A 25,186-nucleotide genomic window follows, 5' to 3' on the forward strand; every position below is an offset into this window, starting at 1 on the left:
CTAAAATTAAAACTAACCATTTAGTTATGTTTGTACTTTTTTTTTTTTTGGTTGTAATTTATTGTAAAACCTTTGGACCCTAATGAACTTTCGCAAGGTTTCTAAAAGGTTCCTCACTCAGACATCTTGTTTGTATATTTGAAATAAAAAACCCAAAAATACATATAGCTATGTTTTTTATAAATATATTTCTCATTTTATTCTCCTTGAACCCCAGTCGTCCTCGGCAGATGGCTCTACTGGCGGTTTCTTCCTGTTAAAAGGGAGTTTTTCCTCTCCACTGTCGCTACAAGCATGCTTAGTACGAGAGATTGCAGAGGCATGGCCAGAAAATGTTTATTAGGGTGGCCAGGCAATAACCACACTGATGGGTGGCACCAGAACCTCAGGTTCAATCTACATTCTTCCAACAGGAAAATGAACAAGCAAAACATCCATATTTTCTAAATAAAGACAAACTATACTTTCCTACAGCCTTTGCTAACAAATAGCCGCATACATTTAAACATCCGTGCTTTCTAGATAAAAGGTATAGTGGATAAAATCTTTTCAGATTTGAGTTCTGGGGTGAACATCTTTTCCATTGTGTTTAGTTACCTACTTTTATCAACAATCACTCTGGATAAAATGTATATTTATAAGTAAATTGATTATTTCAATTTATGTAGATTATATAATTTTCTCTTTAACCCATAAAACACAACATATAGTTATGGAAAGAGCATACATTCTACACTTATCATCTTTAATTTTAGTATTTTAATGTGCATAATTATCCACAGTGTTTTTGTTGTCAAGTAATTGTTAATATATGAAAAATTTAAATGTTTTGAATATTCCACTTGAGATTATCACTACTGCCAGGGGTGACCATGGCCACCCCTGGCCCCCCATCTATCTCCGCCCCTGCTGTTAAGTGCCATGAGATGACATGTGTTATGAATTGGCCCTATATAAATACACTGAATTGAAAATTGATTTTTTTTTTTCTTTCTTTTGAAAGATTAATTCATTAAACGGATGCCTTATAAATAAACGGTCCCTCCATGAGGTTGGGGACCTAGAAGGGCCCCCTGCGGTGCTCCAGGTGGGGTCCCTGACAGACAGGTGGCGCTGTTTCTCTGGACCTCCTGGGTCGACCCGTCAGGAGGCAAATAAGTTTTTTTTTACGCACGCGCAGATCACGCTGTTTGTCCAGTTTCACTGGTTGACTTTTACCTGGGAGGTAAACTGCTGGTTTCGGTTCGTCGATGGGAACAAGACGCAGCAGCCAGCGGTTCTGTTCGGTCCAGAAGTGAGAGATCATCCCCCCTTCTTCCTCTTTCTCCGGTGTGACCCAGGGTCCCCGCCGCGGACGGGATTTCTCCGGGAATTTAGAGTCTGTGCGCAACAGCGAGGAGAGCAGGTGGACCGACAGGACAGGAGCAGGAGGAGAAGAGGAGGAGAAAGAGGAGGAAGGAGCCAGTGAGTGGAAATCAATTGGTTGGTTCGGTCCGGTGCAGTTTTATTAGTATGCGGCTGATCACCTCCCAGCCTGCTGAGTGACTCCTCGCCTCGGGAGGGGAAGTGGGGAAGGAGCCGGACTACGGCGGCGGTGCCGCGCAGATTCCACGGACACGCCGCGGATCAGAAAGATGATGAGCTTTCTGCGCCGGACGTTTAGCCGCCGCTCCCGCTTCCCGGTTAGAGAGAGGGATGAGCGGGACGATGCGGGAGGGGTGACGGGGAACCCTCTGCTCCTGCCCCACCAGCAGCAGGTAGTCCACGCACCTGCCGTGGTCAGCGGGGGAGCCACGGTCCACATCCCGGCGGCGGGGACCGCGAGGAGCACCATCAGCTGCCGCGTCCTGCTGCTGGACGGCACGGATGTCAGCGTGGATTTGCCCGTGAGTGTTTTTAGCAGCGCGGAGAGCCAAAGCTCAATAAGTGTTGGTCAATTTGGGACACTTTAGGGTCATTTAAGGTCTTCCTGGTGCTCTTCTCCTTCAGTTAAGTCAAATTTGTCTAAAAAAAAAACAAAAACAGTGTGCTGTTTTGGTTTCACTCCTCTCCAGACTCACTCCTCCTCAACTGGCTGCAATCTTTCTGCAGATGGTAAGAAGACACCGATCTATCAGTGGATAATAAAGGCTGCGACAGGGCGAGAGAGAGCAGGACTTCAGCTCATAGCACAGTGGAGAGAAAATATGTTTAGTTTTTGGAAAACTAACAAGCATAGAGTTTAGGTTTTCATAAATTAAACATCATAATTTCTTTTTAATTCTAGCATTTTAATTGAAAATATTTGTAAATCCCTGATCTGTTGGAAACTAAAATAAAACTTGGGATATTGCCAACTGCTTCAAATATAAATAAATAATCATTGTTCATGACAGGAAGACCAGGAAAATATTTTCAAAGTGGCTTTTATATCTTCTTAGGAATTAGAATGGATATAAAATAAAAACGGATATGAAAGGTTCTTGTTAAAAGGGAGTTTTTCCTCTCCACTGTTGCTACAAGCATGCTTAGTGTGAAGGATTGAGTCGATGCAATCAACTGGTTTTCCTTAGATAGAAAACTTTAAATCAATTTGACTGTTTGATCTGGTGAACTGTAAAGTGCCTTTAGATGACCTGTGTTGTGAATTGGTGCTATAGAAATAAATTGAATTGATGCTATAGAAATAAATTGAATTTAAATATAAATTGGCTAAAGTTTTACAAAAACTTCCTTTTATAAGTTTAGAGTAAAGATTAGATAGCAATTTCAGTTTTCGGATTTTTTTTTTTTTCCACCTCTTAAATCCATCTGATATTGCTTAAGGTTTTAATATCTGTACTGTACTCTTCACTTTATGGTGTCTCTTGTGGTACAGCCACAGGCGGTGCTTTGATGACACTCTTTAGTTCCTGTCTTTCTGTCTAAATGCAGGGAAAGTCTAACTAAAATGGGTTCTTGGACCTTTTTACATATTTTTCCTCCGCTTTTTTCCCCATCATTCATATTGTTGCATCTGATCTTCCTCAAGCAACCTCCGTGCCGGCTCATAATCTCCCTTTTACACTCCCTCTGTGCTCCATCTCCCTTCACTCATTATTCCTCCCTGCCTCCTCCCATCCTTTTTCTTTTTCGTGCCCCCCGCCCTCCCTCTCCTTCCCGTCTCCATCCTCAGTCTGTCTGTATTCCCTGACTCCCTGATCTGATTTACCACCATTTGGGACTCTGTGCCACAAATGGGCGATCCCCAGCGTGCGTGTGAGAGAGAGTGGAGGAGATGGTGGGTAGGTGGGATGAGGAGTGAGGTGTGTGGGCATGTGTGCGTAAGTGACTCCTCATAAGATGTTTTCATTTTCCAAAGGTTGTACGCGTGTGTCACTGAAGCTGTTGCGTGCGTCACCTGTGAAACACTTAGTCGGTTCCTCATGAGGACTTTTTTTTTCTTCATCATGTCCTGCTGCAGCAGAGAGGTTATGGTAACAAAATGAAGCCATGGAGGCTTCTCCTGAGCTATTGCCATTTGAAGTGACACATGGCTCATCGAGTCGGAGGCTTAGTCACAGGTGTTTTGGAACAGGTTTGTTCATGTGCTCTTGTTTTCCCAGAGGAACAGATAAAGGTGCGCCTTATTCGGCCTGCTAAACACCTTTTAAAGACTAACAGTGGGAACCCAAACAGGGAAAATGCTTAAGGAGGAATAAACATTTAAAAATGTATTTGATTGTATAGCTTTTATTTTATTCAGCTTCTCTATAGCCTAAATTTAATTGTTCTTCATTTGGATTTTATGTCCATCAACAACATAGAAAGTGGTGTTAAATAACGGAATAGGGGCTATAAAGTGTTTTCCTGGCAAAACTCAGGATGGAGAGCATATTTGAGAACTAAAAATCAGGTTTTGCCACTCATTCTTTGTTATATTTTAGTGTTGACCTTAGCTTTGTCATTCCAACAATATCCTCTGATCTTAACCATTATAAGTCCAGCTGTTTAGGGTTGTTGTCCCGCTGAAAGATGACCCTCTACCTACCTAGATCTTTTACATCTCTACCAGGTTTACTTTCAGGGTACCAGTGTTGTTTTTGACAGCCATCTTAGATTTAGTATTATTCTTCAGGATGAAAATTATTATTAGACTTAGTCGCATTTTAGTCATTACGATATTTGATAGTTTTAGTGAACTAAACCTCAAAAAGGTTTTATTCTAGTTTTAGTCAGTTTTATGTTGCAAAAAAAGTTAAGTTTTACGATTTCGAAAAACATCCAGATCCTTCATACTGACAGCCCTTGCCTGGATACTACAATTGCTAGATATAGAATGCTGTTGTGCAGTTCATCATTGCTCTAGGCCAGAAAACTGTGATTTATAGAATTCAAATAAACGTTTTCATGAATTAATGCCCTACTTTAAAAACAAAATGTCTCACAAAAGCTGTAAAAATAGCAGATCTAGTTCAAAACATCATATTGTTTTATATAACAGACAGACAAGCTGACAAAATTTACAATAAAGGAATAGTTTTAGACATTCAAGGTTTCCATCATAAAGCAAACACTTCCTGATCTACTATGAATTATGCATTACACTCAGATCAATAAAATCTTCATTGCTTCATAAAAGAAAAGAAAAAAAAAAAACATTCTTTCTTCTTTGGCATTTATGGCTTTATTTCTGAGAGTTTGCCCCTTAGTTACCGCTGCTCAGGTGTCAAAGTAGATTTAAATTCTCAGGGTTTTGATATAAAATATACAGAGAGAACCTTCATTATTGCCTTGCAATGCCATGGCAATCTAGACCTAAATTGAATGAATATGCTAACTGAAATGTTGACATGTTTAAAGGAAGCATAGAATGTTTGGATGACAATACAAGGAAACATTTACATCATATCTAAATAGATAGAAGCAAGAACAATGAGAGAGAAATATTCAAAGATCTATGGGGATTCTTTTTGTAAGAAACTAAAGAATGTGTAGTATCACCTCTTGTGAGCTTGAAGAAATAAAATCTTGACGGTTAGACAAAGGGATTTTTTTACACTAGGCAGAGGATGATCCGCCACATACATGTAGTTTATTAAGTAGCGAGAGCAGGAAGAGCCACACTGCTGAGAGCGAACCATCAGTGTGGAGCGTAAAGTGCAGACTCTAAGCTAAGTGGCGCAAAGACGTATTTCTGCAAAAACACAGCTGAAAGAACAGAGCAGGTTGTCAGAGTTGAGCAGGTACAGGACATTTCCAGGTTATTTTCTCAGACTCTGCTGCTGCTGCCATCTGTGCTCCTGCAGAATGTGCAACGTTGCCGGCAGATGGGCGGCAGGATCAAACAGGACGCAGCAGCGAAAATGGACCCGTTGAAATGGACCATGTATAAATATTAGTGCGCATGCCCAACATTTCGTCGCCTATTTTTGCTTTGGCACCGTAGCGCCACTTACAGGCCTGGCATACATTTTGCAGCGTTTTCATGCATTCGTGTAGACGATCACATTTATTTTACGTCTCCGTCTTTACAACAAACGTTCTGGAAAATATTAGCGTTTCGTGTTCGTTTTGACGTCGTGTGGACGTCTCCTAAAACGAATGCTTGTTCGTTTTTCAGCCAGCGCACTCATCCCTCCTCCTCGCGTGTGTACCTGTTTCTGCTCGCTCATGTCAACTTTTGTCACTTTGAAGGCTTTACACACCGAACAAAGCAACCTGTCTGTGATTGGCTACTTTACAGGAAATCCCAAATCCTGAGTTGTGACGTGTCATCAAGGTAAACAGTATGCACGGTCTTCTGCTTTCCTACTAACATTTGAGCCAGAAGAAACTATCGGGCTTTTTGACCAGAACGTTTTTGTAGATGTCCTATAATCCTTTTTAATGAACACCCTACAGCCAATCAGAATCGAGTATTCATTTAGACTATGTTATATCTGATGATGACTTTGCTTACCGACCTCCAACTCTAAAAGAGAAGCGGTTAGCCTGAAGTTGCTTTGCTAGTAGGAAGAATAGTACAGAAACGGGTCCACACACGAGGACGAGGGAGGCTGCGCATGCGAGGAAATCAAACCACACGCGCAGAGAGAAGAAACAAGGACTCGTGTGATATATTAGGGCTGTATTTGCACATGTAATATGCTAAACATGCACAAGAAAGAAAAAAAAAGTCAAAAGTTTAATTTACTTAATCAAGTTATGTAAGCCAAAATCAATTTTAGATTTACTTTTAACATAATGGGTAAAGACAAATTAATTAAGATCATTAAATCCAAAATTGCAGACTTAAGTTTGTGTTACTTAGTGGTGTGAGTTTGAATTGAACAGATGCTAATAAGAATTATTTTGTCTGTTTATTGAATATTTTTGTGCTGGATTTAATTAATGGACGTTGATATACTCACGTTGCAGTTATACAAGCTGGAAGCAGGTGACTTAAGTGGGTTAGCTAATTGCAACATTTCTTCTTATGTCTCTTTCGATCGAGCAAACAAATTTAACCAACTCAACCTTATTATCAAGTCAAATTTTAGACGTCAGTGTGTTGTAATGACTCCAGAATAGAAAATACAGCAGCAGATCTTACAAAAACTTTAATAGCACCTAAGAAGTAGCTCAATGTAACACACTTGCATCACCTCATGGGTAGATAACAGGAGGTCCACTCCCATTAACTTCTACACACAATATGAAATTGCATTTTTTAGAAAGTGAATTTAGATAAATCATTTTCTGCCACGCAGCTTTTACCTTGTAGATCACCTTCTCAAGTAAAGTTTGTAACATTAGTGAGGACTTTTTATTGGTTTCTTTAAATAACAGCTTTAAATAAAACTCTTCCATAAAGGCTAAATTACCAATAAATATCCTTCCAACAGATTCTATTTAAAAACTAGCTTATTAAGTTGTATGCATACAGTATTTTAATGCTAAATAGACCAGAATTTCATTTCTAAGTGGATTTATTTTACGAAAGAGAAAAATATAAAACTTTTACGAAGTTTGACTTAAAGAATTGAGATTCCATATTTATTGACAAAGTATGGGGAGGCATAAATATAATTAACAGCCTTCCATCCAGGGAATAGTTGAAAAAAGGACTTCTAAGGCTGTGAGTTTCATTGCGTGTTCTGATTATATATTATTAATAAATTAAAAGGCAGTAAAAAACAAAAGAAATTAATCTTTATATTTTAAAACGCTGCTAAATGCAGTTTTTAACAAACGTTATTAAGAGCAACCTTAAGAGAAGAGATGCAGGCCTCTGTGTGCCACAGTGAGTACATGGCACACACTTTTAGTTGTAATAATTGTTCTTTATTATGCTTTACTCGCTGTGCTCTATCAGAAATAAATCAAAATAAAATAGTGAAATGAGATTTTATTAAATATACAGTAACATGGAAGTGTTCTCGGAGTATGAATACTTATGTGCTGCACTGTACATGCTGCATTCAGTGTACGTACTTCCTCATTCATTAATACACCCGCTGCCAAAAAGTTTGGTGTTATCAAGATTCAAAGTACAATTCTTTCATCTTTTTACACACCCTGTGAGATTTATATGGGCCAGTTTCAGGTTATGTTTTAATACAGGGCGATGAGCCTTGTCTGCATGTAAACCGCTCCCCATAAAGATCAGGATTGTTTGTGCTTCAGCCCGGCTGGTCCATGTCCTTGTATTTTATGACATAAGCCTAAATAGGAGTTTCTCTCTCTCAGGGGCTTGCCTTTCCTAGTCAGAGCACTTCCTCACACCAGCTTTCCCTCTCAGAGGGATACAAGGAGAATTTATAGGTTATTGCTTCTGTTGACTAGAATTCTGAAAACCATCTAGTTTTTATACAAATGAAGGACAGACTTCATTCTTTAGGAAGGTGTTAAGGGACTTCTGCAAAAGTTTTAGGACAATCCTGTTTTGTTTTTTTTACTCTTCCACCATAAAGCACTTTGTGCATCATTTAGAGTTCATTAGTTGTTCCTCTGTAGCCTATTTTTTATCAATTTCTACACAATCTGTAAAGAATAAATTTACTTATTATCCATCCATGCACCCCTCTATCCATGCATCCCTCCATGCATCCATCCATGTATCTATCCATCCATCCCTCCTCCTGTGCATCCATCTATCTATCTATCTATCTATCTATCTATCTATCTATCTATCTATCTATCTATCTATCTATCTATCTATCTATCTATCTATCTATCTATCTATCTATCTATCTATCTATCTATCTATCTATCTATCTATCTATCTATCTATCTATCTATCTATCTATCTATCTCTCCATGCATCCATCAATACATGCATTCTTCCATCCATTTATCCATCCATCCATCCATCCATCCATCCATCCATCCATCCATCCATGCATCCATCCATCCATGCATTCCTCATCCATGTTTCCATTCATCCATGCATCTATCCATCCAACCATCCATCCATCCATGCATCCATCTATTAATGCATCCATCCCTCCATCCATCCATCCATGCTTTCATCCATCCATGTTTCCATTCATCCATGCATCTATCCATCCAACCATCCATCCATCCATGCATCCATGCATCCATCTATTAATGCATCCATCCATCCATCCATCCATCCATCCATCCATCCATCCATCCACATACATATATACATACTTACAGATACACAGAAGACTAAATGATATAAAAAGAAGAACAGCATTTCTAGTCTGCCATACATTTCTGTTACATATTTATGCCATAAACTGATCCAAAATGGATGAGGACCTTAAAGAGAGGAAGTCAGAACAGAATGCAATTTTGACATGGAAAATGTGTAGGAATAAGAAAAGAAGTCCAGCAAAGACCTGAGGGGTCAACTTCATGTCAGGTTTTACTGCCTGCTGGTATTGAAGTGCAACTATAGCCTGTTAAACATTATCTTAGGTACTTTTGATTTAATTTACAAGAAAAATGTCTGTTATATCCCACTGATGGCAATAAAGTCTGTTAAGGTTTAATTTAGATGGACCCTTAGCTAAAACACAAACACATAAAAAGATTTATTTTAAATCGAAACAGTCCGGTACTGAATGGATGTCTTTAGAAAAAAAAGAAAACTTTAAATCAAAGTGTCTTTTAAAATTACAATAAAACTGTCTTCTCCAAAGCATCACAAAAAGACATTCATTAAATTAATTGTTTTCCTGTGTTGCAGAGCAAATCCAAAGGCCAGGACCTTTTTGATCAGATTATGTATCACATCGATCTGGTGGAGACGGATTATTTCGGCCTGCAGTTCATGGACACAGATCAGGTTTCAGTGAGTAAAGAGCTGTTCTCTCTATTACTAAGCCACCATGCCGATGTAACTCACTCTCACCTCTTTTCTCTTTTATTTTTGTTTCTTTCCCCAGCACTGGCTGGATATGTCCAAGCTTCTGAAGAAACAGGTCCAGGGTGAGTCCTCGGCTGCTCCGACTGGCTAATTAGTGTTTGTGCAGGAAAATGTGCAGCGTGCTGTGTGGGGAGCAGGTGGAGCATTATCTAATGTTGACTCGGTGATTAGCGCGTGCATTTGGAAGCCAAAGCCTTGTTTGCTATTCGGCTCCTATTGGGGGAATAAACTGTGTCTCAGGAGGAGAATGGATCAGGTGGTATTACTGGACCCTGAAATAATCGGATGGATGTTAACATTAAAATGAGAAGAACAATAAAAGTAAAGGGATACAGAGATCTGGCCTTGGGACAGTGATGGATGAACTAGATGAGAAGCCTTCAGAGAAAGGATGAGATTAAATAAATGAGACAAAACAAGGTTTAGATTTGATTAGATAAACGCCCCGTGAATTACTGCCTCATTATTCTCCACCTTTTCCCATCTCTCTTTATTTCTCCTAGAAGGTCCGCCTTACCGGCTCTTCTTCAGAGTGAAATTTTACTCCTCAGAGCCAAATAACCTGCGCGAGGAATTCACACGGTAACAATCCACACATACACACAAGAGCTGATGGAGCTCTCTGGAGCCCGCTCTAGAGGTCCAAAGGGGATGTGGTGCTAATTAGTTTGCTGCTGAGGGCAGATACAAATCAGGGCCAAATGGACAGAGACTTGTTAAAGCAAATTATGTGTTGGTGAGGAGGAGGAAGAAAACCATGATTGATTAATCTTCTTGTGTTTTCATTCGACTGCCTTCCTCTGTTCTACCGACAGGTATCTTTTTGTGCTGCAGCTTCGGCAGGACATTTTGTCTGGCAAGTAAGTTTCTTTCTCCGACACAGACGATAATGTCTCCATGATATACAGATAGCGTTATTTAAACCTGTAGAGTTTACTTTTAAAGGTTACCCACTAGTCACATGAAATCCAACGGTAACCTTCCATTGTCAAAATGTTCTAATTAAAGTATCTATGTGTATTCAAACATTTCAATGGAAAGTTTAGTGGAATGAAAAAAAGAGGAGAAGGAACTCTAGCAACAGGGATCATGCCAGCCTTTAGTTTTTGGAGGATTCATTAGGCATGAACTGCAGATAAAATAGGATTTAGCAGCCAGCTAGACTTTTAACATTGAAAGATTATACTGTAATAGTCTTGCAATGTAAATGTCACCTAGGATACATACAACATTCACTTACTTCCTCATGTAAGCTTCCAACAGTCTCTGTGAACCTTTTGTATTTTGAATGGGATGGAATATAATAGAATAGAATAGAATAGAATAGAATAGAATAGAATAGAATAGAATAGAATAGAATAGAATAGAAAATCCCTTTATTGTCCCACGATGGGCAAATTATGGAGTAACAGCAGCAAAGCAACAGGCATTATAAACGGGCCACCCATTAAAAAGTGTATATTTAAAAAATAGCTGAATAAATTGAAAAAAAGGTTTAAAATACAAATAAATAAATACTGTATAGTAACAGTGAAAAGTTTTGAATATAGACATCTTGCATGGATAAATAACAATATGGATAAATAACAGAATAAATGGATAAATAACAGAATATGGATAAATAACAGAATAAATGGATAAATAACAGAATATGGATAAATAACAGAATAAATGGATAAATAACAGAATAAATGGATAAATAGCAGAATAAATGGATAAATAACAGAATATGGATAAATAACAGAATAAATGGATAAATAACAGAATAAATGGATAAATAGCAGAATAAATGGATAAATAACAGAATAAATGGATAAATAGCAGAATAAATGGATAAATAACAGAATATGGATAAATAACAGAATAAATGGATAAATAACAGAATAAATGGATAAATAACAGAATAAATGGATAAATAACAGAATAAATTGATAAATAGCAGAATAAATGGATAAATAACAGAATAAATGGATAAATAACAGAATATGGATAAATAACAGAATAAATGGATAAATAACAGAATAAATGGATAAATAGCAGAATAAATGGATAAATAACAGAATAAATGGATAAATAGCAGAATAAATGGATAAATAACAGAATATGGATAAATAACAGAATAAATGGATAAATAACAGAATATGGATAAATAACAGAATAAATGGATAAATAACAGAATAAATGGATAAATAACAGAATAAATGGATAAATAGCAGAATAAATGGATAAATAACAGAATAAACTAAGTAAGTCAGTAAGTGGAAATAGATGCAGCAGCAACAGTAAATATGTGCTAAATGACAGCAACGTGTTATTTAAAGTGTCTAAGACAGGAAATACTGTTGGGTTTTATCTTTGTTATTGTTCAGCCCTAATTGCAACAAAGGACAATATCAGGAGCAGGTTACTTGGGCTAATGCAGAAAAACAACTGGGCTATTGCTCAGTGGTCCAGTGTCCTCCTTTCTGATGAAAATGAATGTCAGAGTGGAAAGACCTCAGCTGATGAGCTTTGTCAATTTGGCCCCTGCCCAATTTGCTGAAACTACCAATTCCTGCTGTAATGACCATGGTACCACCATGCTTGATCAGCTCATTAAAGCAGCCTGGGCTTTCATTACACTTCAGAGAAGCCACACCCTGATCACCTCCACACCGCTTACAACTTACCACAACTGATAAGTGTGTATGATATACCCCTTAATCAATTCCATATTTCAGTATGCTTCAACCACAAGCCTTATTATATTTTATGCGAAAGATTCACACATATTAACTGTGTATTGGAAGAGAAATTATCCATAGAAATCTGAAGGTGTGTTCAGCTTTCCTGAACCAGCTCTCTGCAGAGCCATTCTTCATTTCAGTTAAGGTTGCAAGACTTTAGCAGCCTCTAACACGTTTTCTGACACTGTTCCCCCGTATTTAGCTCCATTAATCTTGCCATCAACTCGGAATAGCTTCCTTGTCCCTGACCAAGGAAAGTATTCCCACAGCATGATGCTGCCAACACCATGATTTACATGGGGATGTCGTGTTTAGGGGTGTGCCATGCTGTTGTCCTGCTACATTTTGTTTTTTTTAAGTATGCCAAATGATGTAAATTTGGTCTAATCTGATCAGAGTATTCCATCAGTTTTATCCAAGACCATTGATTGGTAGGTCTTTAGTTGGATCATACTTTGACTTTTTGATTGTGGATGTTGAAAGTTATATTGTTCTGTGACGTAACACTGCTTTAAATCTGCTTTTCTGCTTTTTCTAATGATCAGTCTGTTACAGAGAGAATAAAACCTTAAAGGCCCAGACAGATCAATTGTACCTTTTGTTGCAATGTAACTGGAATATAATTACATGCTACAGGTTTAAGATTATTATTCTAAAATAAATTTTATAATTATTTCGCACATCAGTTATGCACTACAGTACTGTAATATGTGATTGTAACAAAAAATACTGGGATAAGATCCCATTCTCAGGAGGAGAATGGATCAGGTGGTATTACTGGACCCTGAAATAATCGGATGGATGTTAACATTAAAATGAGAAGAACAATAAAAGTGAAGTGATACAGAGATCTGGCCTTGGGACAGTGATGGATGAACTAGATGAGAAGCCTTCAGAGAAAGGATGAGATTAAATAAATGAAACAAAACAAGGTTCAAGACCATTGATTGGTAGGTCTTTAGTTGGATCATACTTTGACTTTTTGATTGTGGAGGTTGAAAGTTATATTGTTCTGTGACGTAACACTGCTTTAAATCTGCTTTTCTGCTTTTTCTAATGATCAGTCTGTTACAGAGAGAATAAAACCTTAAAGGCCTAGACAGATCAATTGTACCTTTTGTTGCAATGTAACTGGAATATAATTACATGCTACAGGTTTAAGAAAAAATACTGGGATAAGATCCCATTTTCACTGTGTACAGTATTATGTTTTGCTGTGATTTTTTGCTTTTATGTAGTATTTTGATTATCAGTTTAAATTCATTTGATAAGTTGATACTTGAAAGCAGTTCTAGCCAACATCCTCATAAGTCACTTTGAGCTACTCCCCTCCCCACTGCGGGGATGTTCCAGACCTACTACCCCTGGCACACAGGTCACCTTTGCTACAGCTTTTTCTGGGGTGGGGGGAGTCAGAACACCAACATCTGTTTCTCACACACACACACACACACACACCCGTCCTGACAGTGCAAACACTCACTTCAGTGTGTCAGCGCTCTTATCTGGGCCACCCGTCCCGAGAGTCCAGCTCTATTATAAAAGCTCAAGATCAAGAACAGCAGAGGGCTGCTTATTTTAGAAAAAGGGTTGCTCCTCTCCTCCTTGACACACTCACACAGTGTAGGGCATCCAGCCACTCTATCAAAATATGAAATCGCTCCATGGCAGGGCTCGTTCTTGCTTGACTTTTGTCCTAGGCAAGCCTCTCCTTCTGGATCTCAAACACCCACTAATACATACATAAGAAACCCTCCTAACCCCTCTTTTGTTTTCACAAACAGTAAAGGTTTCTCATTTTATGATGATTTAACATACAAACAAACACAGTAAAGTTAAGGTTCTGAATTTAACGCTGTATATCTGATTAGCATGACTAAAGCTTAATTTCTGCTGGATCAATGTGTGAGGTCTGCATGGCCAAATTAAGTCATTTTTAAGTTCCATGCCCCTCAGCACAGTGTGTCCACAGACACAATTTCCACAGCAGGATTTAAATAAAAGGATAAAAAAAAGAATGATTGTTAGAATAATAAATATACAGTCATATGTTTATATTACTATTTTTCATGTATTTATTACTGTTTTCAAGTCTGCACTTTAAAATATGAAATTGTCTAGAGCTGTTCTAAACGATATTTCTTTTTGTTTACACTCGTGTGTACAAAATGAGAAAATAAATCTGTCTAAAAAATAAATCTGTCTAAATATTATCACATACCTAGGAACATTTTTAATTGCACAGACAGCTCTGCATGAAAAAACAAGGTGGACAAGCAACAGGTTGCCAGTCAATCGCAAGGCTGACATAACGTCAGTCAAAATAAAAAAAAAAAACATTTCCCTCTTCTCTTCAAATGCCATTTACAATCATACCCCTTTGTGCTAAGCTAAACCGTCCACTGACTGTGTTCATTCTTTGTCACTGCATGCTTGTTCTCAGCCAAACAATACCTGCCAGCTTGCGTAAAGTAGCATTAACTTTAACTGCTAAAAGAGGTGTAAAGTTTTAATTCTTTGACTTTTCTTGACAGTTTAGAATCTTAAGCAAAGCAAAAATAATTTACAAGACTTGCTAGAAAATAGCATAGCTACATAAAGGTTTTAAGGGAACACTAGGCATTGCTAAAGCTAATAATCTGATAGCTATGGGAGAAAACATCAATGCAAATGAATAAGTCATCAGCCCTGTCCCTGCAGAAGGATATCCTTATTGGATCGTTGCCCTGTGCATGTGGCGTGCCTTAATATGCATCGTACTCTTTTGCATTTCTGCCGCCTTCTAAGGCGATGCAACCCTATTCAGTAAGCCATGTTGTCCGTATTAAAAACTGTAACAGCACCAGGGGCAAAACTTTGGATTCAATTCATGGATCTTCCCTTTATTACAGATTAAAATGTCCGTATGATGTGTCGGTGGAGCTGGCGGCATATTGTTTACAAGGTAAGTAAGGGCACTCATTCAGAGACGTTTTTAAAAGGGAAAAATTACCTCCTCATCCAAAATGCCCACTTCTAATATTTGTTTACATCAGTTCAAAATTACTTTCAACACATTTTAAGTTTACATTTATGTTTATTTTTCTGTTTAAATATGTTTTTGTTGACACGGGAAAACTCTCCCCTGCTTTCAAAGCTTAGAAATCTGCTAATTGAAACTCCCAAATTAGAATTGTAAGCAATTTATAACATTATTGATGTTAAATTTTCAGTAGATTTCCACTAATTTTGTTTTACAAAGATGCACTGAAAAGGAGCATCAAAAGTGATAAATTCAAAGCACTTCAGCTGTCTCAAAAAGTAATTATTTTGTTTACATAGATAACCTAATTTAGGAAGTTGCTGGAATGCAACATTTTGAGGTTAATAAATAAAATAACAGAAGGTGGATGAAGGACAGCAGCCCTACTTCTCCCATTTATAAAAGGTGGAGAATTTATTTTGAAATGATCAGATCTTTGTTCATCCACCCATAGGTGAGCTGGGCGACTGCGACCCCTTGGAGCACTCCCCCGAGCTGGTGTCGGAGTTTCGTTTCACTCCCAAACAGAGCGAGGCCATGGAGGCGGACATCTTCAGCAGGTGGCTGGAGCTCAGGTGGGGATGAAGATGCAAAGCAGCTACACTGCCCTAAAAACCGGATGTGCATTCACAAACCCTCGTTTTAGCAGGCATCTACTGTACATTGGTAGCCAAGTACTTGTGTTGTGCCAAAGCAGCTTACTGTAGGGCGTCCACCCGCTTGGCAACTTGACCCAGGAATGCTTCTCTCCTGTGTGGGTCAAACAAGTGGGGCAGAATTTAGAGCACAGAGCAGAAAAGAAAGTCCTTCTGCTACCACCTGTGAACACTGGCTTTTTTTATTTTCACTGCAGAGGGTTTCCAATTTCACCATCCTTCTGTGCTTGCACTCTCTGCTTAGTCTTCCCTATCACTGGTCTGCGTAAAGGATTATGGGATTAATCTCTGAAGGGTTTTGATTGATTCTAGGCAGTGTTTAACGCAGCCCTGCTCTGATTGCTCCCTGCTCCCATTAGATTCCTTGTACATACTGTATGCTGAGGCTCAAAGGGTCAACAGAGCCACGAACGAGGGTCAGCCTGAATTTAGATTGAGCTGAGATCAAGCCTGATGGTTACATTTCTGCTTGGTTTCTTTAGAAAGGTGCTCTGCCCAACGAATTTAGAACTGTTTGTTGTGAAAAATAATCCTACATTTTTCCTTTAGGGGTCAGAGCCCGTCTCAAGCAGAGATTTCATTTCTCAACAAATGCAAGTGGCTGGAACTTTACGGCGTAGATATGCACTTTGTTAAGGTGTGTGAGTATACTGCACCCCTACACGTATAATTTAAAAGAAGTTTACATTCACGCTTTTCAAAGCAATTAGGGTCACATCAGTTTGGGCCTTTTGTTTATTTATTTCGCTTGAACTTTTTCAATGTGTTTCTATGTGTATTAGGCAGAAAAATAAGCAAAAAAATTGTTTTTTTAAAGATTTATTATTGGGGACGTTTTTAATCTGCGTATAGATCAACAAACCTCTGGGATAGTTTTCTTTGGACAGAATCTGCCATGTTTGCTCAAGTTATTTGGTTTCCTGGTTTAAAGCTTTAAAGCACAATCCACCAATTTCCAGTAGGGTCGAAGCTGCAGCTTTCAGAAAGTATCTCCACAAATTTGACATCAGCTTAATCTATTTCAAAACCAAATTGATGTGTGGTTGGGATCATTGACTTGTTGGAACACCCATATGTGCAGTTTGTCAAGTTTTAGACTTTTTGTTAAATTATGAAGAAAGTTCTAGTTTGATTTAGGATGAATTTCTATTTGTCCTATAAATGTCAGCAAGTGAATGCACCTCTCCTCATCATTCTGCGTTTATGCAGTAGTTTCTCCATTCCCCTCTCACTGATTCCTTTATTATTTTATGAGGAACTTACGTATGTCCAAACCTATGGAGGGCCAGCTTTACTATATTTAAAAATAAATACAGAAAAAAATAAATAAGCATACATTTAATTGCCCCCAAAAGTACAATAAATAAATATATGTAGGTAGAAATTCAATTATACAGTGAGACATAAATGTATATATCACTTAATTAGCTTCTTTATTTATTTAACCTTTGTAATAATTACCTTATCAATGTGCATGTTATAATATTTTTGTCTGTTTTATTCTTTGTATTTTTTTACCCTATTTGTTTCTTCAATGCTATTTATTTCTGCCTGTCGTTTTTACATTTCTGTATGCATTTCTGACTCATTATGCAAATGAGGAAGGGCTGTGTCTTAGAGGGTCAACTTCTAGCCATTAGCATTTTACTGCATTGGTCGATTCTACATGCCACCAGCCACAGTCACAACAAAGATGGCTACCTAAGTTGAAGTTGTCAGTGAACTGAAGCATTTAGTAACTGTTTTTGAAAATAATGCTAATAATAATGCTTATATGTATTGACTTTATTATTTTTCATGAGGATGCTCTGACAGAGTTAGCGGCACACATGGACACAGATGTCGACAATGTCGTTTTTCAGAATCTGGAGGAAGCGGCCCATTGTTTTAAACCACAGAGCTCAGAGTATTAAGTTTAAAGATCGCTTTTCTGTTTCTGTTGTTCAATAAAAGTAAGTTTTAAGATAATTTGAGGCTAGAACATTATACTTTTAAGCGTCACTATATGGCCAAAATTTAAGAAAACATTTCCGAAGTTGGTAGGACTGCTGCAACCAGCGGACCTCCGGGGCTAACGGCAGCCAGGGCTAACCGCAGCCCGTCTGCAGCAGCCTTCTCTCAGCATAGCCGTGTGTGAGGGACCACTGGCTATGATGGTGATTTTTTTTTGTTTTATTTGGCAGAATGTTCATTTTATTTGTGTTTATCTGACTGTGTTAATTATTATTCCCCCACTGAATGAAAAATATCAGAATTTATTATTATCTAGAGCAGGGTTTCCGCGGGTCATTAAAAATAATTAAAAGTCATTAAATTGTTATTTTTTTTAATTAAGTCCTTAACTGGCATTAAAATTCATTAAATGTGTTTATTGTGGCATTTAAAATGCTTTCTTGAAAAAAAAAAAGAATTTTATAAAAACAATTTCCTCAGACATATTATATCACGACATATTTGCATGGAACTGCTTCCGGTTGATCACAAAGACGTATGTTCGGAGAGAATGGGGAAGAACGCCAATTTCAACAAAAGGGGTTCACCGGGTACCTGTTGGAGGCATTAAAATTATTTCTAAGACCATTAAAAAACATTAAATTAGAGTTATTCATTCCTGTATAAACCCTGTAGAGGCTATTAATAACAGTAGGTGAGTAGCCGAGTATTTGGTGACGTAACACGTACGCTTCTGTTCCAATTGACCCGTGTTTATGCTGCGTGCTCCCATTCTTACCAAGTCCATACTTCTCTGTCTTCTTCTCAAGAACGTACTTGGCGAGGACACGAGTCCGTACTCGTGTTCTTATGAATTGAGAAACGGTCAGTGACTTCATACTAGACTTCAGACCATCCTCTCCTCCTGTAGATTCGACCGATGCAGTGAAATGCTAACCAACCAATGGGCAAAAATTGACCCTCTAAGACACAGACCTCCTCATTTGCATAATGAGGCAGAAATGCAAACAGAAATAAAAAACGACAGGCAGAAATAAATAAGGTAAAAAAAAAAATACAAAGAAAGAATAAAACGGACAAAAATATTATAACATGCACATAAATAAATGCTTAAAAACATAAGAAATTGATAAATAAAGCTGAAGATTATAATGGACAATAAATGAATAAGGTAATTATTACAGCTACCTCCACAGCTACCCACTGGTGATGAAAACAATGCGCTGCTCCTCTGTTTCTGTTACCATGACAGCCACTGCTGTTGTGTAACATGCTACCCCAGTTACCGTAATAACTGTCAACAAACATGATTTTCTCTGTCGTAAAACTCTAAAATTGCAGACGGCTTTAGTCGGGGACAGGTTGTCCAAACGGGGACATCTGGTAACCATATTGTTATTGCTTTCAGCCTAAAGCAACCAGAATACGTGTGATAATGAGGCACCTATAACCCACTGGGTAAACGGATCATAACATACTGATGGAAAATAGAAAATAAGTTAAAATTTGCTGAGCATTACACTTGATGTCCAGCCATAAAGCAGTGTATTTTCTACAGTAAACACAGAACTCATTTACTGATTTTAGAACAACCAACCCAGCTTTAGCCTGTAGTTAACAGGGGACCCTACTTCTGCAGGAACATCAGCAATCTGAATCTAAAATGGATTATATTTTTCTTTTGCATGGATCTTATTTAAAGTTCATCCGTAGGACTTTCTATGGTGTCCAACTACTCAAGTCCCTTAACGTGCAGAAGCCGCTCTCAGGTGGTGGAGGGTGTGGCACAGGAAGGGGAGTAGCACTCTTAATGCTTTAGCCTTTTGATTTACAGATTAGATGAACAACAGGTAGAAATGTCAACGATTTTGTTTGTCTGACAAGTCATTAACGTTTTTGACAAGTCCTCATCTAGACAACGAAAAACTCAAGCATGTCCGGTCATGTTTTAGTCCTATAAGAGCCATGTTTATTTCATGTGTTGTGTTTTAGAAAAAAAGTCCTAAATACATTTTAACTTATGAATTATTTTCTTGTTTTTAAACATTGATAAGCATTGTTGATGATGAACCACAACTGAACAATAAAATGATGGGTGTAGGTAAACTTCTGACTGGAATCTAAATGAGTCCCTTCACGTAATTGTGGAGTTGAGGAATGAATTAAATGTTTGGTTTTGTGTCTTTAGGGCAGAGATGGAGGTGAATATGCACTGGGTCTCACCCCGACCGGAATCCTGGTTTTTGAAGGCTCCAACAAAATTGGGCTTTTCTTTTGGTAAGAAGATCAAATGTGTAGAATATTATTCTGCAAATAAGAAACGGTAGGACATGTCAGCTTTAAGCCACAGCATCAAAAGCCTATTCAAATATGACTTCAGAGTCTTTCAAAGAGTATTAAGCATTTATATCCTAACAGGATATCAGCAATCTAGCTTTACCACATTCTTTATACCCTAACTGGCTGCACCACACGACTGCTGGATAAAACAGAGCTAAAACTATGCAGAGAAAAAAGTCATTTGAAGAATGATGACTGTTTTTTGTAATTGACTGTGTAATTTATGCAAAGATTAAAGTGTCGAAATGTCATGTCTCCAATGTGTTCTCTTTCTCTGAAACTTTGAGGGATTTCTTCTCCTTGTTGCTGAAGGGTGATTCCTTCCATAAACGATAAAGTCGGCTTTACTTGTTCTAAGAAGAAATTGGCTTTTTTTTTTCAGCCAAAGATAATAATTAAATTGTGTTGATGTAACAGTAAAAAACATAATTTATTGGTGTTAGTGAGTTAAGCTATCTAGTATTATTGATTCTAAGTGGATTAAGAGGATTGTTCACTTTAGCTTTTATCTCTGGTCACAGGCCCAAAATCACCAGGCTGGATTTTAAAAAGAGTCGCCTGACTCTAATGGTGGTGGAGGACGATGATCAGGTTTGTCTTCTTTTAAATTTCTTCAGATACACAAACCAGTATCAAGCTCTAAGTTTGGTTCTACTTTCCATAAAGGGTCGCGAGCAGGAGCACACATTCGTCTTCCAGCTGGCCAGCGCCAAGAGCTGCAAACACCTGTGGAAGAGCGCAGTGGAGAGCCACGCCTTCTTTCGCCTGCGGCAGCCGACTGCCGGCAAGGCGAGCCGCAGCGACTTCACGCGGCTGGGCTCCCGCTTCAGATTCAGGTAGACAGAGATGCTGAAACTCCTGATGTTTCCTCTCAGGGCAGGCGTCCTGCAGGCGCTGCGGCCGGAGATGGAATGATGCAGCCAGGCTAACCCAGGCTGTTGTGGCCGACACTTGTTACCGGGCATATGGGGGAAATTATGTGTCATGTTAAACAGATCCTTCGTATCTATGGTTACTGAGTAGCTATGGTTACTTGCATCTGTTACTATGGAGACTGAGACATTCCCCTCATATTGTTTGTTTTCTTGTGATTATTAGCAATTCTCACACTTGAAGGGCACTTCCTGTCATTTGTTGGAGCAGCCAGATCAAAGCTGTGTTATGGTGCTCTGTTACGGTCTGTGCACAGACACTTGTGTTACAGGTGGTGAAAGTGCAAACAAACACTTGAATGCTACGCAATGTAATTTAACACTATAGGTGCACCTGGGTCACCTTCTAACTCTGTGTTTCCTCCTAAACTGGTCTGATAGGAAATAAATTCTCCCTTTGTTTTTGTTTTTTTTCTCTTTCACATAGTAGTTATGTTTGCATTACTAATGATGCCTTCTAAACTTTGACTTGATTTATGTTCAACCCACTAGCCAAAGAAATACTCATATTTATGCAGGCATACAGGATAATCATCCTGGGATTACCTTTGGGCAGGCTCTGTATTATTATTATTATACCCCAGAAGTTCTGGCATAAAATATTATGTGCTTTCATAGCAAGCTGCTGTTCTGTTTTCTACTGGATCTTCATCACTGAACACATTTTTTATCATGGTAGATAATGATTATATGATGATATTAATGTTTAAACAGTGCTCTCAGAATAATAACTATAAAGAGATCTTTAAAGCATGCATCATCTGAAAATTATTAAGGTAAAAATAATTTATATTTATTTATAATTTATATTTAACCCCTAGAAACATAAAATAATGGTCAGAAATGTCTACTCTTTGAAATTACTGAACACTTACAAATGGAAGAAAGGACTAGTCAATTTGTAGATAGGAGCTTGTTTTATTTGTGATGCATTAGATATTTTTGTGCAATTTATTATGCATTGTCTGTTCACTACATGTGTCTGATTTTATACATCAGGTTTTTCATGAAAAAAATTACACTGATAATGTGAAGGTCTCAAAAACCTCTGTATCAAATATGATACACTTTATGTGGTTAAGAAAATGCCAGGACTTGTAAAACATTGAGAGCAAACTAAGTCCTTTTAGCGTTTAGCTGTGCTAGCTAGCTTGTAGACAATGCCAGATTAGTTTTCTCCTGTATTTCTATCCCCGTATTAGTATGTCAGCAAACAACATTGTGTAAGCATATTTATTATTTTAAAAAATTCTCTCATTTCTGTTGCTGATGCACACCCACCGGGTCGCCGGCGACCCGCTGGGTTTTAAGAGGTTAAGTTAATTTAAGAATTATTTAAATTATTTCAGGGGAGTGATCATAGCGATCTGCATCAGCAATGCTGTGCCTTTCTCCCTGCCAGCTACCAGATCTGCTTCTCTGATTGATTGATGTGGCGCATCGAGCAGCAAAAGTAAAAAATGTTCAACTCCAGCAGATGCTACTTCTGAAGCGTGTTGTGCGCGTATCAGATGCGCTGCTTCGGCTGCTAAGGTGCGCTGCGGGACCCTTTGCTGAACCTTGAAGCGCATCTACCATTGATTTTTCATGTAAACTTGCTGCTTCTGCTGTCTGTGCTACTTGCTGATTGAACGTAGCATAACCCATAAATTCCTTAATCACTGTTTAAAGCAGGGGCTATATAGTGGACTTCATAACAAACTCAGTTGACTTACCATTCGGACAGATAATCACTACTTTTTGCTCCCCGTTGGTCACGTAACTCCTCCTCCACCACGCAGTGGAGGATGTTATTAGTCTCCGCTGTTGAACCAATGTGACAGAAAATCCCATAAGGCTTTGCAAGGAGAGTTCTCCATGCATAGCATTCTGGGATATATCTGCCTCTTCTGAGGCCTTTCTTTTCTCATAAACTTCATAGACACTTTTTCTCTTAAGACCCTCGGCCATTTTCAAAGAACCTCGGTGAGAAAGGTGAGCTTCAATGACTGAAACCGTAGCTCATCACAGATATACGCCTTAAAGTACGCATGCATAGTAAAAAATGAGCTAAATGGGGACGAGCACATAGGACGGCTTTACGTAAACATATCACCAGAATGATTGAACAATTAGTAGCACCACTTATTTAGATGATCCACCTGGAAATAAAACATCTATACCTTTAATTAAGGCAGGGTACGATGATCCTTATGCTTACTTAGTTTCACTGTGGTTTAGCTGACCACTCTTTCCCTGTGTTGATCAGCTCCTGTCAGTTTGCCCCAAATAAATGAGTAAATGTAAAGCACTTTGGAGTGTCAAACTTAAATGACACTATATAGGTTCAGGCCCTGCCATTTACCATCATCATTTGTGATAGTAAACCGCAAGATGATTAAAACATTTTTGCCTAGAACGCTACAAAAATGAGTAAGCTGTATTTTGGTTGCACATGGTTACAACTAAATTTTTTGTTTTTAATTGGTAACGATCATTTCTGCTCTTCAAACTCCTTTTTGTGCTTGCCGTAGTGGGAAGACTGAGTATCAGGCCACTCATGGAGGCAGACTGAGGAGAGCCAGCACATTTGAGAGGAGGCCGAGCAAACGGTACCCCTCCCGCACCCAGTCGCTGGGCAAAGGTGAGTCTTATCAGCACATTGGAAACATGGATGACTAAGAGCAGCTGTTTTGTCCTCTGTGCGCCCTCGTGCATTATCATAAAGGTCACACACTGTTTTACCTGAATGTCTGAAATTTGCTGCATAGAGCCCTGAGAGAAAAGAAAAAAGCTTCAGCCTGTGAGGCAGCAGGGTTTCTTCAATGTGTTCTCTTCATAAATGACTAGTATTGCATTTTAGTACGACAAGCTCAACAGGTTTGTCAAGCTCATGGAGGCGGTCCATTTTTGTTTTCCTTTTTACATAAAGTGCTTTATAATTCAAGGCTATAGATTGTAATTGTCACCTTCCTTCTATGAACTCCTCCATCATTCCTCCACAATTCCCACCTTATTTGGTGGGTCGGAGTTCATCACTAAACTCATCAATGTGTGAATATCAAAAAGATTACTTATGATTATTAGAGAAAAAAATTTAAGCTGTAACCACAAACCTTAATGTATTTCGTAAGAATGAATCCATTAGAGCAGCATAAAGTAAGGCTTGGTTGTAAGGAAACAATTCATGATTTTAAGATAAAAATTAGAAAAGTATAGTGTGGATTTGTGTTCAGCCCCTGATACCACTAAATGTACTATACCAGTAGCTACCTAAATGGTACATAGTATGCATCTGTGTTGGATTGTTTTGTTAAAACAGTATTCCAAGCTTAGAACATCTCACAAAGCACATCATTTACTAGTTAAATAGAGACCCATGTTTACGTTGGGGTGATGCAGAGATTGACAGTTCAGGTGGAAAAACCTGTCGACATGATCGCTTTGAGTTATGGACTTCACAGATTGGGCCGAAATCTTCATGGAGAAATATTTTTTTGGGAAAAAAAAAAAAAAAAAATCCTCACTGCACCATCTGCATATTCAAACACAGTGGTGGATGCATCATGCTGTGGATATAATTTTCTTCAGCAGGGGTTTATCTGTGTTTTTAACAAAGTCAATTGTCTATTTGTATTTAATTTAATTTTCCTTTGGGTTTAATAAAGTATTTTTTAACAGTTGCATGACAAAACAGGCTCAAGGAGTATGAATATATTTGGAAAGCCTCATGTCTGAGCGGCAGGTTAAGGTTGTGTCTATAGAGGCTGCACTGACTCAAAAATATGGAATAAAATTTAAAGTAACAAACCTACATTTCTGCTTTTTCTCCTAAATATGTCTCATGTTTTCCTTTGCAGTTGCCATTTCCCCTGCAAAGCCTCTACATATCAGGTAAAATCTTCAGATTAGCAAACATGCGATGTACAGATTACACCGCCATCATATCGGCTACTTTTTGATCTTAATCCACATCACTGCCTGGACAGTTTCAAAGAAAACACAAAAATTTGCCATTTGTATAAGACTAACTTTTTTTAGCTCTTTTCTTCCCATTGTTAACTTTAAACAATTTTTTGGTGTTTGTTTCACATTTAATAAATCATGTTTTCAAATATTCTTGACATGCAGCTCTCATGCCAGCCCTGATCTCAGTCCTCACGCGGTGAGTGATAGCAGATAACCTTCATTCAGAAACACACTCACAGATGCAGTAACAACCAGTCTGGCTTATAGAGATG

General features: G+C 38.2%; 1 protein-coding gene across 8 annotated transcripts in view; it reads left to right on the plus strand.

Annotated features, from left to right (window-relative positions):
• Positions 1–1,162: 1,162 nt before the first annotated feature.
• Positions 1,163–25,186, plus strand: part of epb41l4b (erythrocyte membrane protein band 4.1 like 4B) — a 37,760-nt gene continuing 13,736 nt past the window's right edge. For 4 of the 8 annotated variants that reach the window (XM_038291035.1, XM_038291041.1, XM_038291036.1 and 1 more), the window contains exons 1-13: positions 1,163–1,886; positions 9,158–9,262; positions 9,357–9,399; positions 9,841–9,919; positions 10,153–10,197; positions 14,955–15,007; positions 15,540–15,660; positions 16,291–16,378; positions 19,883–19,971; positions 20,556–20,870; positions 23,480–23,589; positions 24,806–24,839; positions 25,077–25,110. In XM_038291035.1, the coding sequence (XP_038146963.1) occupies positions 1,635–1,886; positions 9,158–9,262; positions 9,357–9,399; positions 9,841–9,919; positions 10,153–10,197; positions 14,955–15,007; positions 15,540–15,660; positions 16,291–16,378; positions 19,883–19,971; positions 20,556–20,870; positions 23,480–23,589; positions 24,806–24,839; positions 25,077–25,110 (1,368 nt within the window). In that variant the 5' untranslated portion in view covers positions 1,163–1,634. The remainder of the gene's footprint in view (positions 1,887–9,157; positions 9,263–9,356; positions 9,400–9,840; positions 9,920–10,152; positions 10,198–14,954; positions 15,008–15,539; positions 15,661–16,290; positions 16,379–19,882; positions 19,972–20,555; positions 20,871–23,479; positions 23,590–24,805; positions 24,840–25,076; positions 25,111–25,186) is intronic. The other 4 variants (XM_038291038.1, XM_038291042.1, XM_038291040.1 and 1 more) reach the window with 2 other exon arrangements.

This window comes from Cyprinodon tularosa, unplaced genomic scaffold, assembly GCF_016077235.1.
Source record: "Cyprinodon tularosa strain WSP-4 unplaced genomic scaffold, ASM1607723v1 ctg291, whole genome shotgun sequence".
In the NCBI taxonomy this organism is placed as follows: domain Eukaryota; kingdom Metazoa; phylum Chordata; class Actinopteri; order Cyprinodontiformes; family Cyprinodontidae; genus Cyprinodon; species Cyprinodon tularosa.